General features: G+C 44.3%; 1 protein-coding gene across 6 annotated transcripts in view; it reads left to right on the top strand.

The window, feature by feature from the left end:
* Positions 1-19,995, top strand: part of EMF2 (VEFS-Box of polycomb protein) — a 92,602-nt gene that overhangs the window by 58,045 nt on the left and 14,562 nt on the right. For all 6 annotated transcript variants that reach the window (XR_015541133.1, XM_087375808.1, XM_087375805.1 and 3 more), the window contains 3 exons: positions 3,577-3,648; positions 3,752-3,879; positions 7,780-7,844. Coding sequence is in view for 5 of the 6 variants with exons in the window: in XM_087375808.1 (XP_087231934.1) it covers positions 3,577-3,648; positions 3,752-3,879; positions 7,780-7,844 (265 nt within the window). In the remaining variant the exon portion in view is untranslated. The remainder of the gene's footprint in view (positions 1-3,576; positions 3,649-3,751; positions 3,880-7,779; positions 7,845-19,995) is intronic.

Here is a 19,995-nt window from a genome sequence, read left to right as displayed (position 1 = left end):
TTAGTGCCTTCTATGCCACATAGGACACTTAGTCCTATGTGACACCTAGGACACTTAGTCCTAGGCGTAGATACAAGTACTTTGTACTTGTGTTTAGGAATTTAATCTATCAATCTAAGTTTGACGTGACTCCTCTTCTACTCGTCCTGTACCTGCACTCTCACTCTCTCTCTTCCTTTCGTACCTACAGTGGTATCAGAGCAGGTTTTGCTTCCAGCTCTCAAGCTCTCCTTAGCCCCCGATCACTAGTACCTTCAGTGCTGTACCGTACTGCCACAGTCCATACGTGAGCAGACCTGCATCACCCGTACCTTCTGTGTCGTCGTCGTACATCCGTACTCTGTGTCGTACTCTGCAGTTGTACACTGCGCAATACCTTCCGTACTATGCGTCATCACTTACCTTTAGTGGTAGTTCGCCGTACGTACGGTGAGCAGTTCGTCGTACGCCGTACTTGCAGTGCGTCGTCGTACTGTACCGTGCGTGAGAAGACCTGCGTCGTAAACGTACTCTGTGCAGGACATCTGCCGTCGTACTGTACCGTACATGAGCATACCTGCGACCGTACGTTGCGCTGTACTCCATCCGTACGTCGTACTGTACCGTACCCCATTTCGTACCTTCGCTGTACAAGGTCCTTGGTCTCACTGCAGTCATCTACAGATTTGGGGCTTTTGCAGGACATTGCAAAATTTGGGGCTTTCACACATATGCCCTCTTTTTGGCCTATTTGCCCTAAATAAATTTGGGGTTTTTGCCAAATTTGCTGTTTTTGCATCAGATTGCAACACATTGGGTCAGATTGCAGGACATTCAGTTACATTTGCAGGACATTGAGTCAGATTTGCATAGATTGGGTCACATTTGCAAAATTTCAGCAAAATTTGGGGCTTTTCTGAATTTGCCCTCTTTTTGGCCTATTTGCCCTCAATAAATTTGGGGCTTTTGCCAAATTTGCTGTTTTTGCAGTGAACATTGCCTGTCACAGTCACATTTGGGTTAGATCTGCGTTTGCCCTTTGATTTGGGTCATAGATTTGCAGATATTTGCTGCCATTTTTGGGACAGCCAGCTTTTTGCAGTGATAGCCTTGAGGCTTTTGGGTTTTCAGGTCTTTTACAGGTTATCACAGTTGCTATTGCTGGGAACAATCAAGATTTATTTGGAGTTCTTCGTGAAGATGATAAGTAGGATGGCACCAACTATCCGATGTGGTCTTATCTCATGAAACATATTCTTGTTGCAAAGCATTTGTGGAATATTGTTTCTGGGGCTGATCTGAGGCCAGCCAATGCGACAGTGGTTGGTTCTACTGCTGCACCTTCTGCAGGTGGTACTCCTCCTGATGCCTCTTCCTCTAGCACTCCTGCTGCTGCTCTTCCAACTCAAGAACAGTCAAGATGGGATGCAAGAGATGCAAATGCACATTCATGCATTGCTTTATCATGCAAGAGAATCATTATTCCACACATCTGGTCCTGCAGGACAGCAAAGGATGCTTGGGATAAATTGGCTTCTCTATATCAGATTCGCAATGAAGCTTGTGTTGCATATTTGAGAAGGCAATTACAGGAAGTGAATATGAATGAAGGTGAGTCAATGGATGCATATTTGACAAAGGTCAAGGACCTCATGGAATAGCTTGCCAACATTGATGAGGTGGTGCCAAATTCACAGCTTGTCAGTACTACATTGAATGGACTACCAGATACATATCAAGGGTTTGCTACAACCCTTCGTCGATTAGTGGCCATGGGTAATCCAGACCACTATTCTTTTGATCAGCTAGTTACTTCGCTTTTGAAGGAAGAGCAAAGTAGAGCTAACAGACAAGCCATTATTCTTGATCATGCATTTGCTTCACAGTAGACAGGAAGAGGCAAGGCTTCCAAGCCTATGGGCAAGCCAAAATCTGCGCACAGCAGCTGCAATTCCTCTACGCATAGCAGCTGCAATTCCTCCCATGCATCTAAAAATACAGCAGATAAGGGAAAGAAGAAAAGATGCAACTATTGTCGCAAGCCTGGACATGACATTTCAGAATGCAGGAAGCGCATTGCTTCGGAGAAAAAGAAAGCAGGATTGACAGTTAATGCCTCACATGCCATTGAATCCCATGAGCTAGCAGATGCTTCACATGCACATGCTCTTCAGGATGATTGGGCATGGGCTGTCCATTGCTCATTTGATTACTCCAAAGCACTGGCAATTGTTTTTTGCTTGGCAATTCATGTATTTCTTGGCTCAGCAAGAAGCAACCGACAGTTGCCACGTCTAGTTGTGAGGCTGAGTACAGGGCAGCCTTCACCGCTACAGTAGAGTGTGTTTGGCTTCGACAGTTACTTACAGATCTTGGTATTTGCCAGACATCCTCCACTATTGTCTACACTGACAGCTAGAGTGCTTTGGCCATTGCGCGTAACCTAGTGTTTCATGTGCGTACCAAGCATATTGAAGTTCACTATAATTATGTTCGGGAGCGGTTGTCAGCAGGAGACATAGAGTTGTCCTATCTTCCCACAGAGGACAACCTCGCAGATATGTTTACAAAGGCACTTCCTCGTCCCAACTTCGAAGTCTTCCGACAGGCTTTACACTTGGTTCCCTTTGTTACATGATTTGACATTCCTTGTACATTCATAGGTGGCTATATCCTTTTGGATGAACATGTGCCACCATGACCAGAAACTACCAGGTATTCTAAGATGTTTCTAGAGTACTTCAGCCCATCCCATGGAGGGGGGTTTGTAGGCCATCTTTTGGTGGTTCTAGTGATGCCCTATAGGCCATGGTATGTGCCTTGTAGGCATAAGTGTAGGCACTTATAGTGTTAGTGCCTTCTATGCCACATAGGACACTTAGTCCTATGTGACACCTAGGACACTAAGTCCTAGGCCTAGATACAAGTACTTTGTACTTGTGTTTAGGAATTTAATCTGTCAATCTAAGTTTGACGTGACTCCTCTTCGACTCGTCCTGTACCTGCACTCTCACTCTCTCTCTTCGTTTCGTACCTACAAATTTGACTAGGGTCCTTGGGTTTAGGGTTTCCCTTAAACCCAATGTTTCTTTGTATTTAGAAGCTGCATGCGATTCATTCAGTTTCTGTGACATTGTGTGGTCTGTCACAAACTTCATGTATTCGTGCACAAATACATATATACAGATACATACATATATACACATGCATACACAGCTATAAATTATATTTATATGCACTGTGTGTGTGTGTGTGTAGGTGTAGGTGTGAGAGCAATACTCATAATGTGATGTGTGCTTAGTAATTGGTATTATGGTATCTAAGTAGCTGCTTTGCCTTATTTGTGTGGGCAAATATCTCAAGACCAGAAACTGATATTTTGTGTTCTGATGTGCATTGGCTGAATTCTTTAGCATGAAGCCAATTGTATGAATGGAAAAACTTCTCTCTCAAATCTCTGAAGTAAAAACTGCATATTTTTTCTTTCTTGTTCAGATATCAGGTAAGGGCAGCAAGGGTTTTACTCTGACAGTTACATTTAATGGATCAAAGGCTTAAGGTAAGATGAGTTAACTGGGTGTGATCTGTTGGATGCAGCTTGAGAATTCATCTGATGGGCGTTGTGTTAGTTTCCGGTCAGCTTCCAATGCCTTTGGTGGAAATAGCATGGTATGTCATTTATTCCGATGGCATGGACAGGATGTGCTCCTTTCAAGAAACTAGGGATGTTTATAACTCTTCATTATTGACAAAGACTCCTTGGTGTGGATAGGCACAATTGCAGCTTTTTATCTCAGCAGCAGAAGTTGGAAAGAGTGCTGAGAACGTTAGATGTGCAAGCGGGAGTCTCTTCAGCTTTGGAAGAGTTTCAAACTCTCCATCTCTTCCACAGGCTCGGAGGTAATCTATTCAGCATCAGATTCTTTGTCTCTATTATTTCTGTGAAGGTTCACCTTATTGTGGTTTTGTTCCATGTGTTTGAAGGGTGCTATAAGCCTCTGTGTGTGGATGTGACGAGCTCATAGTATTGCAAGATGTATTGTTTATTTGTAGGTTTTTGTATTTCAGTCTGTAGATAGCATCATGATCAAGAATGGCAAGGTCCAGATGCACCTTTTCATGGTTAAGTTTTAATAAGGATGTGTTCTTTGGAATCGAAGCAATTGTGACAGTGAACACGTATATGAAGTTGGCTAGGAAGGATATCCTATATTAGAGTTGGAACAAGCTCGTGAGATATCGAAGCAAGTTTTTTGACGCGTATCAACAATGTGTCTGCATAGCTAATTTGTATACATTTTGATAGTAGGATAGAAGAATGTGGTATATGAGAGTGACCTCCATATTTGATTGAGCTCGAATTATAGTGTAATTACTAATTTGCATGCTTCAATTGACCGGAGGGCGAAAAGTAGGGCAATAATGCACCTCATTTTGAGGCCAAGGGATGCTCGCTTCCTAGCTAACTTGGAATCTTTTTTCGAGAGGAAGCCTCCCCTATTGGCTCTCTTGACTTACGCTCCACACCTCATGCAATATTGCTTCTTGGCTACATGAAGGCCTTGTTCATGTACATGCCTAACAAGGTTCATAATACCATGTAGCTGGACCAACATGGCTTCCACTAAGTCTCGATGTATCTTTTGGACTTTGAGAAAGCTAACGACACAGTAGATTGGGGTTTCTTGGAGGTTACGTTGTGTTTTTGTTTCTCTGATTCATGAATCAGAGGTGTGTCCTCTCTTTATAGATCAACCCAAAGGTGCTAGAGGAGAGAGGTTTTTGGGATTCCCATGGCTCCCCTGTTATATTTATTTGTGCAAAGGCTATGAGTCTCTACCTTAGATCTCAAGAGAACATCCGTAGTTTGAAAACTATGAGTCTGGAAAACTACAGCCATTATGATTGGCAATATCATGTCCAAGATCTATGCATCAATGCTCGATACAGAGGTCAACAGATTTGCAGACATGCAGGAGCTCAGGGCAAAGCAACATGCTTGATTTCGGCGTGATTATGGGACTCTTGATCACGTACTCACACGCAAGGGTGTCATTGAGGAGGCTACGGCATGGAGACAGAGGGTATATTGTTGCTTTGTGGACTTCCGCAAAGCTTTTGATACATTGCTGAGAGCCTCCCTTATCAGACGCTTGCAACATTTGGGTTATGATTAGGAGCACATCAGGGCTGTTATGTCACTCTATGAGAGGGTTCAAGGCAAGTTCCGGACCTTGTTGGCACCCATTGAGCTTCCTGTGAAGCTCAACTTCCATAGGGACCATTGTTTACGATTTCAGAGGAGGGCTTCACTGATCCACCAGGATATATCCGGATCCAGCTTCCACATATGTTGAGGATGTTGATTGGACATTGCCGTGTCTCATTGCACCGACTCTGTATTGAGATTGGACGGGTTGAGGGCATACCTCGAGAGTCTCGCATGTGCACTTGTGTGATTGTCTTGAGATTGAGTCGAAGATGCATTTCACTTTCAGATGCCTCACGTACTATGAGATTCGAGGTGGTTATCACGGTTTGTTCAAAGATGGTTTCGGAACCCCTCTCCAGCCTGCTCTCTTACCTAGTTCTGAGATGTCTGGCTGCCTTAATCCATGAGATTGTTATAGAGAGATTTTGCTCAGGGCACAGAGGAGGGACCAGGGCACGCAGCCAGACTCTACCCAGAGCATGATTTTTGAGTTTTCCAGCTGGATCATAGTGACCAGCAAATCACAGGTAGTCGGGGAGGCCAAGATCCAGAGCCAGTGACCCGATAGACTCGACAATAGGTTGACATATGGATAAGGCTTGGGAATCTTCCCTCCATGTTCATGAGATTGGGTCACGAGCAATGGGGTTATAGTGGCCTTGCTAGATGTAGGGCTGCTGCTAGAAGACCACATCGGACCACCTGTATACACTATCATCGCTCTATCACAGGTGTGCAGCCTTATTCATTGCCAGACTCCCCTTGAGCTTCCATCGAGACCACGGGTCCAGATCTCTCATGTAGTAGATTTTACATGCTTTGATTTGGTTATGTTGTATTCGTTGCGGGTGATGATGCCCAATTAGAGGCTCCACCCTCTCAGCTCATTGTATCAGGTTTCTTTCAATCTCATAGACCCTTTGGTATTTCGAAAACTTCTAATAAACTTTCTATCTTTTCCCCTTAGAAGAAATGAGGAGCTCTTAGACAGTGAGTGAAATACCCATTATAGGCTAGCCAAAGCCAACTTAGGGATAGAACACAATCCTCTATCTACAAGCTACGTGCACTCCACACAACTATCTGCGTACAGATGCTGTTAGGGCCCAGGGGACCATAGGCTTGGATGAACTTCATAGTGGTTGGGTATTCTAGGAGACCCCACCCAAGAATGCCCTAAATAAGCTGAGCTTGGAAAGAACATGTTTGATCATGATGGTCATGTAGTTTTCTGGGCTCATGGAATCCCTTGCCTTATCAATCGGGATAATGGTGTTAAGGGTCTAGGTGTGAGGAAGACTGGGGCAAACTGCTCCATCTAATAGTTTTGTCAGTATCAGGGACAGGTTCATAATCCCATGTGCAATGCACTCTGTACATAGCCCCTCATGATCTTTGAGTCGGCCATTCTATAGCTTGAGAGTTATGTGTTTGTTACCACACAACTCTCATGTTGGCTTTGGAAGGTCTCCATGATTTTGGGGCGATTTTTTTTTTTTTTTTGGGGGGGGGACTTAATACCATCTGAGGGATCGCCCCAAAGTCTTGATTGGCAAGGTAGGACTTATCCAAAATTCTGATATCTCAATGGATGGCCAATTAACAGTTTTTCACCATAACCCTTTTCTTAGCTTGATGACCTAGCATTGTATCTGGCTTGCCTCCAGCTGTATGTTTAGAAGTGGTTGAAATGAAATATTTGTCCTCTCAAGCATTTGTAGAATGGAGAAAGCTTTCGGTGGCAATGTATGAAACTTGCTTTGAATTGTAATGGTGTCTTCTGCATTGAAAGCATATGCAAATACAATAGTTTGCATTCATTTTAGGGGCTGATGTGATCGGGTGGGGATGTGCTAGTAGCCAAGTCCTTCAGCTCCAATGCAGCATTCTATACATACCTCTTGGAGTATTTAGATTGAAGCATTGTCCACAATGGCATGGACATTATAGCAAATATATTTTCAACATTAGGCTTTGTTTGTCAAGCCTCACAGAATTTTAGTAAACCAATCTAGTTCGGTACTATAATTTAAGTGGTGACTTTTAGCAACGAACATGCTATAGAGAGTGTACAGAGCCTTTGCAATTGATTTTCATCTTATCGTATCTGTAGAAGTGCAGTTTGGGTTTTTTTATGCATGCTGTATTTACTTTTGTTAGGAGTCAGGACAACAAAAACTTTCTCATTGTTGGGATCCCTTTGACATATTGGAAGCTGGGAAAGGCATTTAGCTTGTCATTGTCTCCTATTGATACATCAGTATTTGTAATAATTTTGATCTCTATACTAACACTCAAGCTTATGAAGTTAGGAATTCCTCTTTTGGAGGAGACCTCTACAAACTTTATCAGTAATACCCTGACATATTTCAAAGTGTACGTGGTCTTAAATCTTTCAGAGAACTTCCTGTGTGTAAGGGCTTGTATATTGCTAGTGAATTTATACAAAGACTTTAAAGATCAATTTAGTTTTGTTGCCATTGTTTTAAAAAATAAATTCAAAGGGTGACACTGCAAGCTGCATCTTGTTGACCTTGTCCAAGGTTTCAGAAAGCTGTTTCATCTCAGACAAAGCATTTGGTGTGCAGGTTACAAGCGGGGCAGGTTGTCTTTCACTACTATTACTATTTTAATCAGCTGTACAAGTCTGAAGGTGGGTTTATTGGAGAATGCCATTTTGTATAAGAGTTGATTGTGTTACAATTTTATGGCAGGTGTATGACACTGAATGATGTCTTGCCTTTATAGCTGATATGTTCTTTTTGACTCGTTCCATGTTCGATACCCCCCTTCCCTTTTACCTATGTCAGCTTTTGTGATGAAGGGGGGAAATGGGAGGCCCTTTCGAGGGATTTTAGGTGGGACATGTGGAGGGACTATATAAGTCTCCATCCACCACTCATTGTAGCGCCTTTTGATGTGACATCTAATCCTATCTACTCCCACGTCCTTCCTCCTATGTGCTGCCTTACACTCTCTCTCTCCCAATCTCTCTCTATCTATCTTCCCCTCACTCCTCTCTCTCTCTCTCTCTCTCTCTCTCTCTCTTCCTCTCCCTCTACCCCTTCCCCTCCTATCTCTCTCCCTTCTCTTTCCTCTCCCCTCTCCTCTTTCCCCTTTCCTGCCATCTCTGGTGCTTCACCAATTCAGCCCCGGCCTCCTTCATTGCATTGGTATCAAAGGACCGACCCTAACACCTTTGTCTTCCTCACATTTCCTTGCTCCGACTCAATTGCAATTTGGAGGGCAACGCACAAGTTGATGCTGACAACCAGCCCAAGCTTCCGGTTGCTTGCCATTTTTGCCAATCTGGAGAAGTGTTCCACTGATAGATGAAAAAAACAACTAAGCAAAACACAACCTCCAATAGCCGTCAGACGCTGGATGGAGAGAGCATACACAAAGTGATAGCTTCAACGAAATTGTGGTCCATACTCGAGAGCATTTTCAACAGTGCTATCCACCTCAAATGAGCGCCAAAACGTCCAACTCAAGCGACGAGTAGATGGACGTACTAGAGGATCGAACCACTTGACAACCAGACCAGACTAACCCGAACCTGAATGGCTGGACTTCTCCATCCGAAACGCAAAAGTTGTACGTCGAAAAGTAAAAAACCAACCACCTGCTAGCTGCAACCACGCCTCTACATTCGCAACGTGGTCTTTCGCCTCACGCTGGCATGACCACCGAGGCCGTTGTCCTCTCTGCCATACATAGATGCAGAGCCGCCCATGTTAGATTCCGCCTCTCGTGCGGATGTGCCTCACGATTGCGTCATTGCACTCCACCTCGTTCTTTGTGTTGTCGTTGTCTGTTGCGTCCCCTTCGTCCGTTTGTCGCTTGCAAGGTTCTTGCTTAGGTTAACCTACAGAGGTTAGGTTTGGCAAGTTGGGTTAGCTACTTGTTAGTAGGTTTAGGTTAGGTTAGCTAGTTGGGCTAGATTAACTTGGGCTAGGCTAGGTTAGGTTAACCTAACTAGTCTTCAATTGGTAGGTTAGGTTGGGTTGGACTAAGTCAGTGTACTAACGGTCATAGAGGTCTTAGGTAAGTGCTGTCCTAACAGTCCTAGGCGACATAAATCCCCCCCCCCCCCCCCCCGGCAAAAAAAAAAGAAAAGAAAAAAACTCAGATTTTCCAGCCTCTTTTAGGGGCTTTCCACAACCCTATTTGGCTCATTCGGGCCCCGTTTCTAAGCTTCTTCGACGTCGTTTCTCTCGAGCCTCACCATCGACCTTTTCGTGGTTCCACAAACTATCAAAGGTGCTCATTACATTAGGGAGTTGCTGTCCATTTCTCTTTGCCTACATTCGAGATCCTCTCTCTAGGGCCAATCACCGTGCTACCGAAGCGTGCCCCTTGTGATATATTGCATGACAGTGATGAGGTTGCTTAGTATGAGCAAGTGCTTGCCACATTGGTTGCATTCACTGGTGGTACCGAGGTTCCTTCCACTCATCCTCTCTCTCTTGCATCTCGGGAAGCGCAAGCAGTGCAGACATAGTTTCTGGATGTTCTTTCCTCTATGCTCTAAGGTGCTTTCCACCAGATAGGAGATGAGTTCAGCTAGTAGCTTACCATAGCCATGGCTATGCAGGATACCGCTCTTGCCTAGATGGGACAGCAGATTGGTCAGTATATTACATCTACCATTGCAATGTAGGATAAGGCTAAGCAGTCCGCACCCCAACATGGGGATCAATCAGATAGTCATGATGAGTTCTCGAGCTCACGCAGAGGGTTTATGGCTGATGCACGCCGTGCCTATGAGCATGTACCCTGGCATTGGGATTACACTGATTTGGGTGATGCTTTTTCTGTGCCACAGAGCACTTTCTTGATAGATACCAGGCCACCTTTTGGCTCACAGTTTCTTGCTTCTACGTAGGCTGGGCTGTCTATACTAGGCCGATCTTTAGGTATGCATTCATTCAGTACTGCACCCGTGAGCGTGCTTGGATCTGATTTGGGGTTACAGGGCAGCTTGGAAAGAGGTCAGTCCTCTTCTCATGCTTTTATTACACCATCTTTTTAGAGGGATTCCTTTGGAAGGCAGACTCAGCCGGGGCTGCATGTTTCTATGGCTCCGTTAGGAACACCTTTAGTCAGACACAGACCGTGCATCAGGATGGTGGTGTTACTAGGCAGTAGAATGCTGTAAATGGGCAGCAAGTGACCACAGACGATATGCTTTCAGATGCCTTGCGCTCTTACAAAGCCTTGCATGAGGAAGTGCACGATGAGATGCCCTTTCCTCAATATGTGAGCCTTAAGCGTGAGGATGCCTGACATTTTGGTGGGTACAATAAGCAATATGCAGCCAAGGATGTGAAGGATAAGCTCTCGGCGCATAAGCACTCTCAATGAGTTGGAGGAGTGGCTCACGAAGGTGGAAGACTATTTCTGCTTCTACCCCAAGTTTGAGGAGGAGCACATCATTTTTGCAGGTATGCATATGCAGGACTATGCCCACACATGGTGGTGATACATGAGGGATTCGCCTTAGAGACCAACCACCTGGAGCGGTTTCAAAGAATTGATGGTCACTACATTTGTATCCCCACTCGTCTTGGATCAGTACATGGCTGAATTCTATGCATTGTCGTAGTAGACCAGTACGGTCCAAGAGTATTTGGAGCACTTTTGGAGGCTTTCCCTGTTTGTGCAGGACATATCTGAGAAGGGGAAGTTGCTGTGTTTTATCCAAGGGTTAAGTCCTTCTCTGGCTGCTGATGTGAAGGCGCATAGCTGAAATATTCCAGCAAGTATAAGAGTGGAACAGGCCGAAATATTCCAGCAAGTATAAGAGTGGAACAGGCAGCATACAGGTGCTGCAAATGAGGCTGAAAAGAAGCCTAAGATGGTTGACTGGCATGATAAAAAATTTGCAGCAGCGCCCTTTCCAAGGTTTCCTACCGTTTCAGGTAGTAAAATGCCCTATGCCAAGCCATAGAGGCCATCAGATGCCAAGTCAGGAACTAAGCCTACTGCTGGAAATGTAAAATCAGAAATTAAGCAGTATACTAGGGCCATAATGGACAGTAGACAAAAGGCAAACTTATGCTTTATGTGGGGGGAGAAATGGACCCGTGAGCATCGGGACGTTTGCAAGATGCGGAATACTAGCTCAGCCAAGCTCAATATGATCCTTGAAATCTCCGATGATGAGGATTTGGTTGATGCCACCAATTCATTCGATGCCTCTCATGGTGAGACAACAGGATCACATGATGCGGATGAGGATCCTGACAATGGAGCCATGAAGGGGATTGATTTCCCTTTTGATCCGGGTGGTGCAACTGGTCATGATACGTCATCACTGGACATTCAGCCCAGTCGTGGCATGCGAGGTCCTAGACCTACGCCTTTTCTTATGGAGCATCAGGTTCCTCGGGATTTTCATGCACGTGAGGATTCTCGTGGAAATGCACCTGTGGAAGAAGATGAAATTTATTGGGATGCTCAGCCAACACTTTATACCATCTCTCTTCATGCCTTGATGGGTGCTAGAAGTGCTAAAACTATCATGTTGAAAGGGCAAATTAATGGCAGGACTGTTCACATGCTTGTGGACAATGGTAGCACTCATAGAGTCATCAATTCCAAGACCTTACAGAAGATGGGACTGATTGCAAGTGAGATTGACCATTGGCTGAGAGTAGAGGTGGCAAATGGACAGCATTTGGTCAGTAAATTTTGTTGCCAAGATGCAAGGATCAAGCAGTCTGAGGATTATGATTTTGTTGGGGATCTTTGGGCATTGAATATGGGCCAATCGATGCTGTCCTGGGCTGTGATTTGCTGAAATCCTTGGGTAAAATTAGCATGGACTTAAATGCCTCGTCACTCAGCTTTGTTCGCAGGGGAAGATCTATAACATTGCATGGTATTGCAACCCCTAAATTGCAGGTCATTTCAGCGAAGCAGTTGGCCAGAGAGCTCAAGAGGGAGTGTGCCATCTATGCACTGAGTGTGTCAGTTTCTTAGGAGGGTAGCACTTCCCATGGTGAGGATTGTGATATGCAAAAATTGCTCTCAGAATTTACAGATGTGTTTGCTGATATGCCTTCACAGTTGCCTCCACAAAGAGGTGTTGATCATGTCATAGTGCTTGAGCTTGGTAGCAAGCCAGTGGAGGTTTTGATCATGTCATAGTGCTTGAGCTTGGTAGCAAGCCAATTAATAAATCTCCAACCGTCTCTCATGATACACAAAAGTCTAGGGATAAGTGGCTAGCTTTGGCTGAATTTTGCTACGACAGTACCAAACACCTTTCCATTGGCATGGGCCCTTTTGAAGCAATGTATGGATGCAAGGTTGGGGTGCCGCCTTTAATGGCAGACATAGCTGTGAAAATCAATAAGCAAGGAGTGACTTGGAAAGAATGGATGCCCTTCTGCAATTGGCTAAGAAGAATTTGCAGGATGCCCAAGCCAAGTAGATGAAGTATGCGGATGAACGCAGGTGCCAGGAGGTATCTGTCTTTTGAAGAAGTGGATTATGTGCACTTACGCCTCCATAAGAACCGTTATCCCTCACTGAAAGGTAACATCAATACGAAGCTTGCTCACAGGTATTACTGAAATCCCACTTTGTAAAAGACAGCAAAGACACTCTCTTTTTCTCTCTCACTTCGTAAAAAACGTCGGGCTGGATCCCCCCAAGGTTTTTATTTCTTGAAGAGAGAAAGCTGTTACAAAAGTTCAACGTAGAGCTGCTTGCTACAAAAATCCAACGTGAATCCATATTACAAGAGCTTCAAGCTCATTTCAAATTGGCAACATGCCGCTTGTTTAAAATCTAGACTAAGTCCTATTACATGCCACTAAGGGCAACACTGGAGTCTTCGAAGCACTTGGTCACGTGAACCGCCTCCTAGATGCTTGTTAGGCTCCCGTAGCGCTTAGGAAAATAACTCTTCCTAGTACCTGTAACAATTAATTAAAGCGCACCACCATGGCACCCATTAATTGTTAGTGCTTTGCATGCAAATAACACACTGTGGACTAATTCTAGTCATGGTGGGCATCCCCACTAAACACATGTGCACACATAACAAATATAAAAATATATATTTATTCTATGGTTGATCAAAGTCAACGCTCTTGATCATAATTAAAGGGGCTTTGACCAAGGGTCGAGGCACCTTAATTATAGTCAAGTCTCTCCAACCGAAGTTGGCACAACTCTCCAACCGAAGTTGGCACATCTTGGTTAACTGTAGTTAACCCTCTTGGCGAATGACCGTAGTCAGCTCTGTGGTTCTCTGGTTAATCGATGTTAACCCTCTTGGTAATAAATTAAGTCTCCCCGACCGAAGTCAGGCTTACTTGACTAGAGTCAAGTATCTTTGATCGTTGTCAATTCTTTGACCATTAAAAGAACTCTTTGACCATAATTAACACATATGAAAACTCTTTAATTATGATCAGATAAATGGTCAATTGTACTTTGACTTAGGATATTTACATTGTGGTGACAATTATGGTCCCTACAAGATCATCCGCAAAGTTGGAGAGGTGGCATATGAGTTGGAGCTACCCTATACCTCCAAGATTCACAATGTTTTCCATGTGTCCTTGCTGAAGCCGCATGTAGGACAGCATGTCCAAGTTCTTTCTGAGCTACCACCTATGGATGAGGACTTTTTGTTACTGCTTGGAAGGCCACATTGAATTGCAAAGAGTGCCTCCCACTCTATTCCATGACCTTGTATGGAACCGAGGGTTTGCTACAAATAATAAGGGCATCATGGCTTGACTAAGATCTAGTAGCAGAGGGCCATCACATTCGTAGCTGCTAGTCAAATTAGAGAATCGAAAACTGTGAATGCAGGGTTGGACATTTGTGGGTGGTTGGGTTGTTTATTGTAGAGTTGTTTAGCATGGGTTGTGATGTTTCTTCTAATGTTCAAAAGTGCTCCTTCGACTATTTTTCTAGTTCAATCTGGTCTCTAGATAGGTTTCTTTGCTTGATGAATGGCAGTGTCTTTTTTCATTGGTTTGGTATCTGAGTGAGTTCATGCTTGGTTTCCAATACTTTAGTCTGTGAGGTGCTGTCAATTTGGTCAAGATTGTCTTATTGATAGTAGGCCTTTCTTATTCTGTGCTTGCATTGGAATATGTGGTGTCTATTCTTTTTTCTCTTACATGTCTTGTCTTCATTGGCTTTGTTTCTGGCTTGCATTGGAATATGTGGTGTCTATTCTTTTTTCTCTTACATGTCTTGTCTTCATTGGCTTTGTTTCTGGATATAATGGATGTATGTGTGCTGCTTATGGTCGTTGTCGTTTTTGTTAGCTTGATTTCAATTATTTAAGGCATTTGTATTGTATTGGTTTGTTGTTCTTGTGGGTTGCTCTTTGCTTGATAGGATGGGTTTAATAGATGTTCCATCTTAGAGGATTTTGCAAGTCATTGATGCACATCTTTCCATCTTTAAGGATATGGCAAGTTGTCGGTGCACTCTTCCTGTTTGTGTTCTTTGGGTCTCTCAATGGCTGGCTAGTCGAACTAGAGAGTCAAAGAGGAATGACTTCGTGTATTGTATTGATCGATCATTTCGCTACATGGATAGTGACATATTTTTGAAGAAGAGTGGTTATATAACCAGTTATTTAGGACACCCATTGTGTGTGAATGTATCTATGGTGAGGACTTTATGTTTCTCAATGAAGCATGCAAACTTTGCAAATGTGATCTTTTGGAGATCTTTGCCACAAAATAATGCTCTTTGAAGTTGTTTAAAATTGCATTGCTCTAACAATGCATCCTGGATTTTCTCTTCTCCCTGATGATGCAACATGCTATAGCGGTCTTTAAGTGCTGCAAAGAGGCATGCCCTGATGCCTGTGGTGCTGGTTTCATGGTTAATCCGTGGCTTGTAAAAATGCACCCTAAGTATACATGAGAAAGCCTACAGAGCTATCAGATGCATCTCTGACCCCTCAGCTGTGTCTGATATCAGCAGACATCATTTGTGTATGCAACGAGATGGGGCTATGAGACAAAGCTACACATCAAGAAAAGCAAGCTACTACATTTCCAAGGAGAGAGGGAGTGCACATGCATCTCCTAGAGAGTGCATAAGGCAGCTCTAATGAATATTTGAGATCATACTTATGTCTAGTACTTCATAATGTGACCTTAGTTACATCAATTAAGACCAAGAGTCTTTGGGATTAGATTTGAAATCTCAAATCAATGCTAGTCCTTCACAGTAGACCACACATTTTCCTGCTTTCCGGGCTTCTTTTACTTTATTAAGTTCAATGGATCTTTGCTTGAGCTGTGTCAAAGTGAGTTCCTCAGATATCCATAACTTCGTGCCCTTCAGCTGATGTGTTTGTTTTAAAATCTTGATCTTTGCTGCCTTGTCTAATGTAAACTTGTGTTTGTGTCCCCCTTTGCTGGATATTCCAAGCAGCATCTGGATCCCATTCTACTTGTGGAATCTTCTCTTTGAGGTAGTCGATTTTGTCTTCTACGTATGTCCTTGTGACTTGGCAGCCATCTGGTAGTCCCCCCGTACGTAAGATCAGCTTGTTAGCCTCTCCGGTTTCCTGCTCTTTGTAGAGGTCAGCTTTGTTGACTTTGCTGTTCACATCAGCTGTCATCTCCTGTTTCACGGATTTTACTTGAGTGTTGACAATTTCCTGCACTTTAGAAACCAGCTGTGGTGTCGGTGGGGATGCATTACACTGGTGCAGCACCTCCTTGATGACTTCTTGCTTTCCATTTCCCTCTCGATTGTTGACTTTCCTTTCAAGTTCCAAATAGTACACATGTTCTTGTGGGTCGGGGGGCTTCATTCTTTGATATGTTGTTGCGGCTTGGGGAGGGGTCATTGCAAAACCTGTAACAAATGCCCGTCATCTACTGCTGCTGCTATGGGCGACTTCCTCCTTGGAGTCTTTGCTTTGTGAGAGGTGCGAACTGTTGGCACTGACCTGTGTGCTGCATGCAGTGACAAGAAACTGCTGCCCCACGTTGTCCCTGGAGCGCGGCTGTCCCACGCTGTCTTTGCAGCACGGTAGTCCTTCACTAGCCTTGGAGTTGTCTGTGGCTTGAAATGGGCGGGGGGGGGGGGGGGAGGGATATGATATGATTGGATTAAAGTCCACGTGAGACCCTACAAGATCTGTATGGGGCTAGTGATCACTAATAACAAATAGTGATCTTTTACATATATATTACAGACTTGCTATGTAGTGAGTACTTGTTGAGCTAGCTTGTGTACTACACCAAGTACCTTGTTAAGGTGTTCCAAGACTTATTTTAGGTAGCTTCCCAGCTCTTTGGCTGGCTCCTCCAACAGAATTTTCAGGTTGCTTGTGGTGTCCCCATAGCTTTCTCTGATCTCTGCATAGGTTCGACTCCTGTAGGAGCACATGCTGCTCATTTTCTACCTCTCTGGTGGGGCAGATTTTGCAGATTCTTTCCTATCTTCGGACCTCAGGTCTCTCCCACCTGCCCCCTCTTTCTCTCTCTCTCTCTCTCTCTCTCTCTCTCTCTAGAGAAGCCTCATGGGCCTATGAGACAAAGTACAATGTGAGAAAGAAAGAAAGTTTATTAAAGTCTTTGAAAGACTGATGGGTTTGTGAGATTGATAAAATCTGATTCAAACAAGCAAAAGGGTGGAGCTACTGAGCGAGCATCATCACCCATGTTGAATGCTAAGTCCTAAAAATACGTAGTCATATAGCATCAGTGTTGTCATCAACATCATCCTCATAAGTATAATGTGACCTCATGATGGTGTAGGTGTCAAGGGGACTTGGGGAAAGGGCGAGATCGTGATGATGTGTGGCCCGTGATAGAGCGCTGGCGGCTGTCTGTGGGTCTAGTACGTCTCGGTCTCCTGGTGATGACCCTGCTCCTATTCGAAGCTATTGTAACTCCTATGGACCGTGCTCCAGACAAGGAGGGGAGGTCGCCAAGTGTAAGTGTAGTGTAATGTGCGTCTCCGTCCGTTGTTGAGTGTGGCATGTCTTGGACTCTGGGTCTTTGATGCGTCTCCCAGCAGGGGCTGTGTGGTCCATACAAGTTGAGAGTAACTTATACAAGCCCTTGTGGACTGAGGCAAAGGGCTCACTAAGGCCCTTTGTTGAGTACTATACTAGGCAAAGTAAGATACTCAAAGCTCAAAGCTGATAATCTCAGAATCAAAACATATAACCAGGTGCCATGGTGGCTCTCCTATGAGCTGCGAAGATATATCGTATATGTGTTTGTCGGGTCATCTCCCGCTGTGGCAAGGGACGTGGTCTCCGTCCGGTGGGCCATATCGAGAGTGATGCCTCTGCTCGAGCGATCCCCTCCGAGTAGAGATGTGATGCGCTAAGCCTCCATCGTGCAAACTCTGGTCCATCTCTACATCGTGTGCGGTCCTTGCATCTCTGGATGTATCTCTCCTCGTACCTGTCTCATCCCACTGACCCATGCTGACCTCATATCATCCATCTCCTCCTCTACTCCACCATGCCCAGGGATGAGTAGAAATCTATGACGTGTCATTGAGCTCGATCCATCCATGTCTCTCGAGGTACTTTTCTCCTGCTCTTTGATCTGGTGCAATAGAAGCTCTCTATGTCGATGCATCTCCATCAAAATAGAGGTCAACACATACCTGATATTGTGAAAGAATAGCTGGGGGAAACAAAAACGGAAACGTTTTGGGGTTACTGGGAGGGCTGAAACGGCAAAACGCTCAAGGGTCAGGGGGGTTTTTATGCTGAGCACACATAGATTTAGAATGCTATAGCCTACAGCCTACTTGTAACTTAAAACATAGTACATAACACATACCATAATCTACAAAATTACAACTTTGAAGACAGGTTATAGTATAGAACTTAGACCTTAGAACTAAGAGCAGTGAGTATAAATGAGAGATCTAAAATTAATAAGAAAGGCTAAATAGTAAAGATTGACAAGCTACAAAATGCCAATATGGCTCAAAGTTTCAAACTTCATATATGTCGAAAGTACAAAACCCAAACAGCCTAGGCTGTAAGCCTTAAGGCCATCCACTACATCAATGATTCCAGTATCTAGAAAGCTCAAGCTTGAACCTGAACCTCCTTTTCCTCCTCCCCCTCCTCCTTCGCCGCTGCCTCCTCCTCATCATCTGTAAGGGTGCCATCGAGCTCATGAAAACCAATAAACTTGTCATGCGTGTATTACTGTCTCATCTTGTTAACCAAATAGCAAATTTGTATTAACAAAGACAAGATGGTTGGTCCTTTGTGCTTTGAGATGGTTCCTCTTCTTTGTATGGATGTGCTCCAAGTTTTCCCACGTTCGTTCACAAGAGTAGGAGCTACAACCCAAGCTAAGAATTTGAATGGCAAGCAATTGCAGCTCAGGGAATCAGCTCCATAATCCTCCCACTATGTAACAACCCAACTCGATACCTGAAATTGCAAAGCTCATAAAATTCAGATGTGTGGCAAAGCTCATAAAATGTGAAAATTATGAGTCACGACCACTAATCTGAAAATTGAAACTAGTTAAGATTACCTATCATGCTGGGCATCTGGCCATCCAAATAAGCCCTCCATATTGAGATATTTGGCGAGCTGCTCCTTCACTTTCCACCGAGCATCCAGAGTTGGCACCATCTTTTTAAGAGTCAGGTTTCAACCATGAACCACCTCTTTATCACTTTGTTGTGTACTTCCCTTGTGTTGAAACTCTGGGTCCAATACAAACGCATCGTCATGAATGGGGAGTAGTATTGGTTCCACCTGCTCATGGCCAAGTTCTCCGAATCTTTCACCCTTTGGGGATCTTTCTGAAACCAGCCTCAAGGCAAAAAAGAGGGTGGTAAAACAACTAACCAGCCAAAAGCCTTCACATTAAGATATTCAGCAAACAATCCAAACAAAGATAGGGGGAGCTAGAATGCTCCTGCTCAAGTGCAAAGACACAGGCTGGCCCCAAAGTTTTGTTTCCCCTTTCGGTAGTTCTTTATTAATTGAAGTCCCACAAGTAGATTACACAATGAGTACAAACTCACCCGCATTTAGTACTCTTCCCACTCTCAGTAGGCATCAGTATCACAACACATTAGCCCTGCAGGGCTCTGCTCTCACACCCATGCGATCATAGGCATCCATTCTCAATGCAAACAACTGCATGAGAACCCGGGAGTTGTTACTAGCAGCCCTTACAGGACCACACACTCCCCGCCAACCACAAGTGTCCACTAACTCACTGGAGTATCCAAACAATGGGTGAAAGCATAACTGAACTGCTCACAATGCTCAGAAGCACGAACTTACTTTGCAAGCATTCATTGTAAACTATCTTGCAACCAGCCTCATAAAAAACACAGCCCACTGCTCATTGGCCAACATGACCCCCATGCATAGCCTCTGTGTTTATTCTGCTTACCAAGCATATACTATGCTGGTTATTGCTCTGCTCGATCCATGGCAGATGGCATTTATCTCTGCCCAACCTCAGATACACAGCTCAAAAACTGCTACCAGCAGCCCCACTTAGCCACACAATGTTCCATAGCTGTACCTAGTGCCCACAAGGACATCCATCTGGTCAGGCAGAGAAATTAAGCATAATTACACATCCAACATCAAAGGAAGTGGCCAAGTGCATCCCTTTCTAAGCTAACCAAGCTTTGAAATGCTCAGCCAGCTTCAAATGAAGCATTGAACAGAAACAACTGCCCACAAGTGTCCCAAGATGAGCACGCAGCCCAAGATGAGCACCATCCTATCTGACTCGTACTTGCACGTTGCCCAAGGCGACAACCAACTTGCTCATCTGCATTTGTACAACAGC

This window comes from Dipteris shenzhenensis, chromosome 6, assembly GCF_047967505.1.
Source record: "Dipteris shenzhenensis isolate YYH24624 ecotype China chromosome 6, Dip_SZ_1.0, whole genome shotgun sequence".
NCBI lineage: Eukaryota > Viridiplantae > Streptophyta > Polypodiopsida > Gleicheniales > Dipteridaceae > Dipteris > Dipteris shenzhenensis.
The sequence above is the reverse complement of the archived record's forward strand: the minus strand, read 5'-3'. Positions and strand labels throughout refer to the sequence as shown.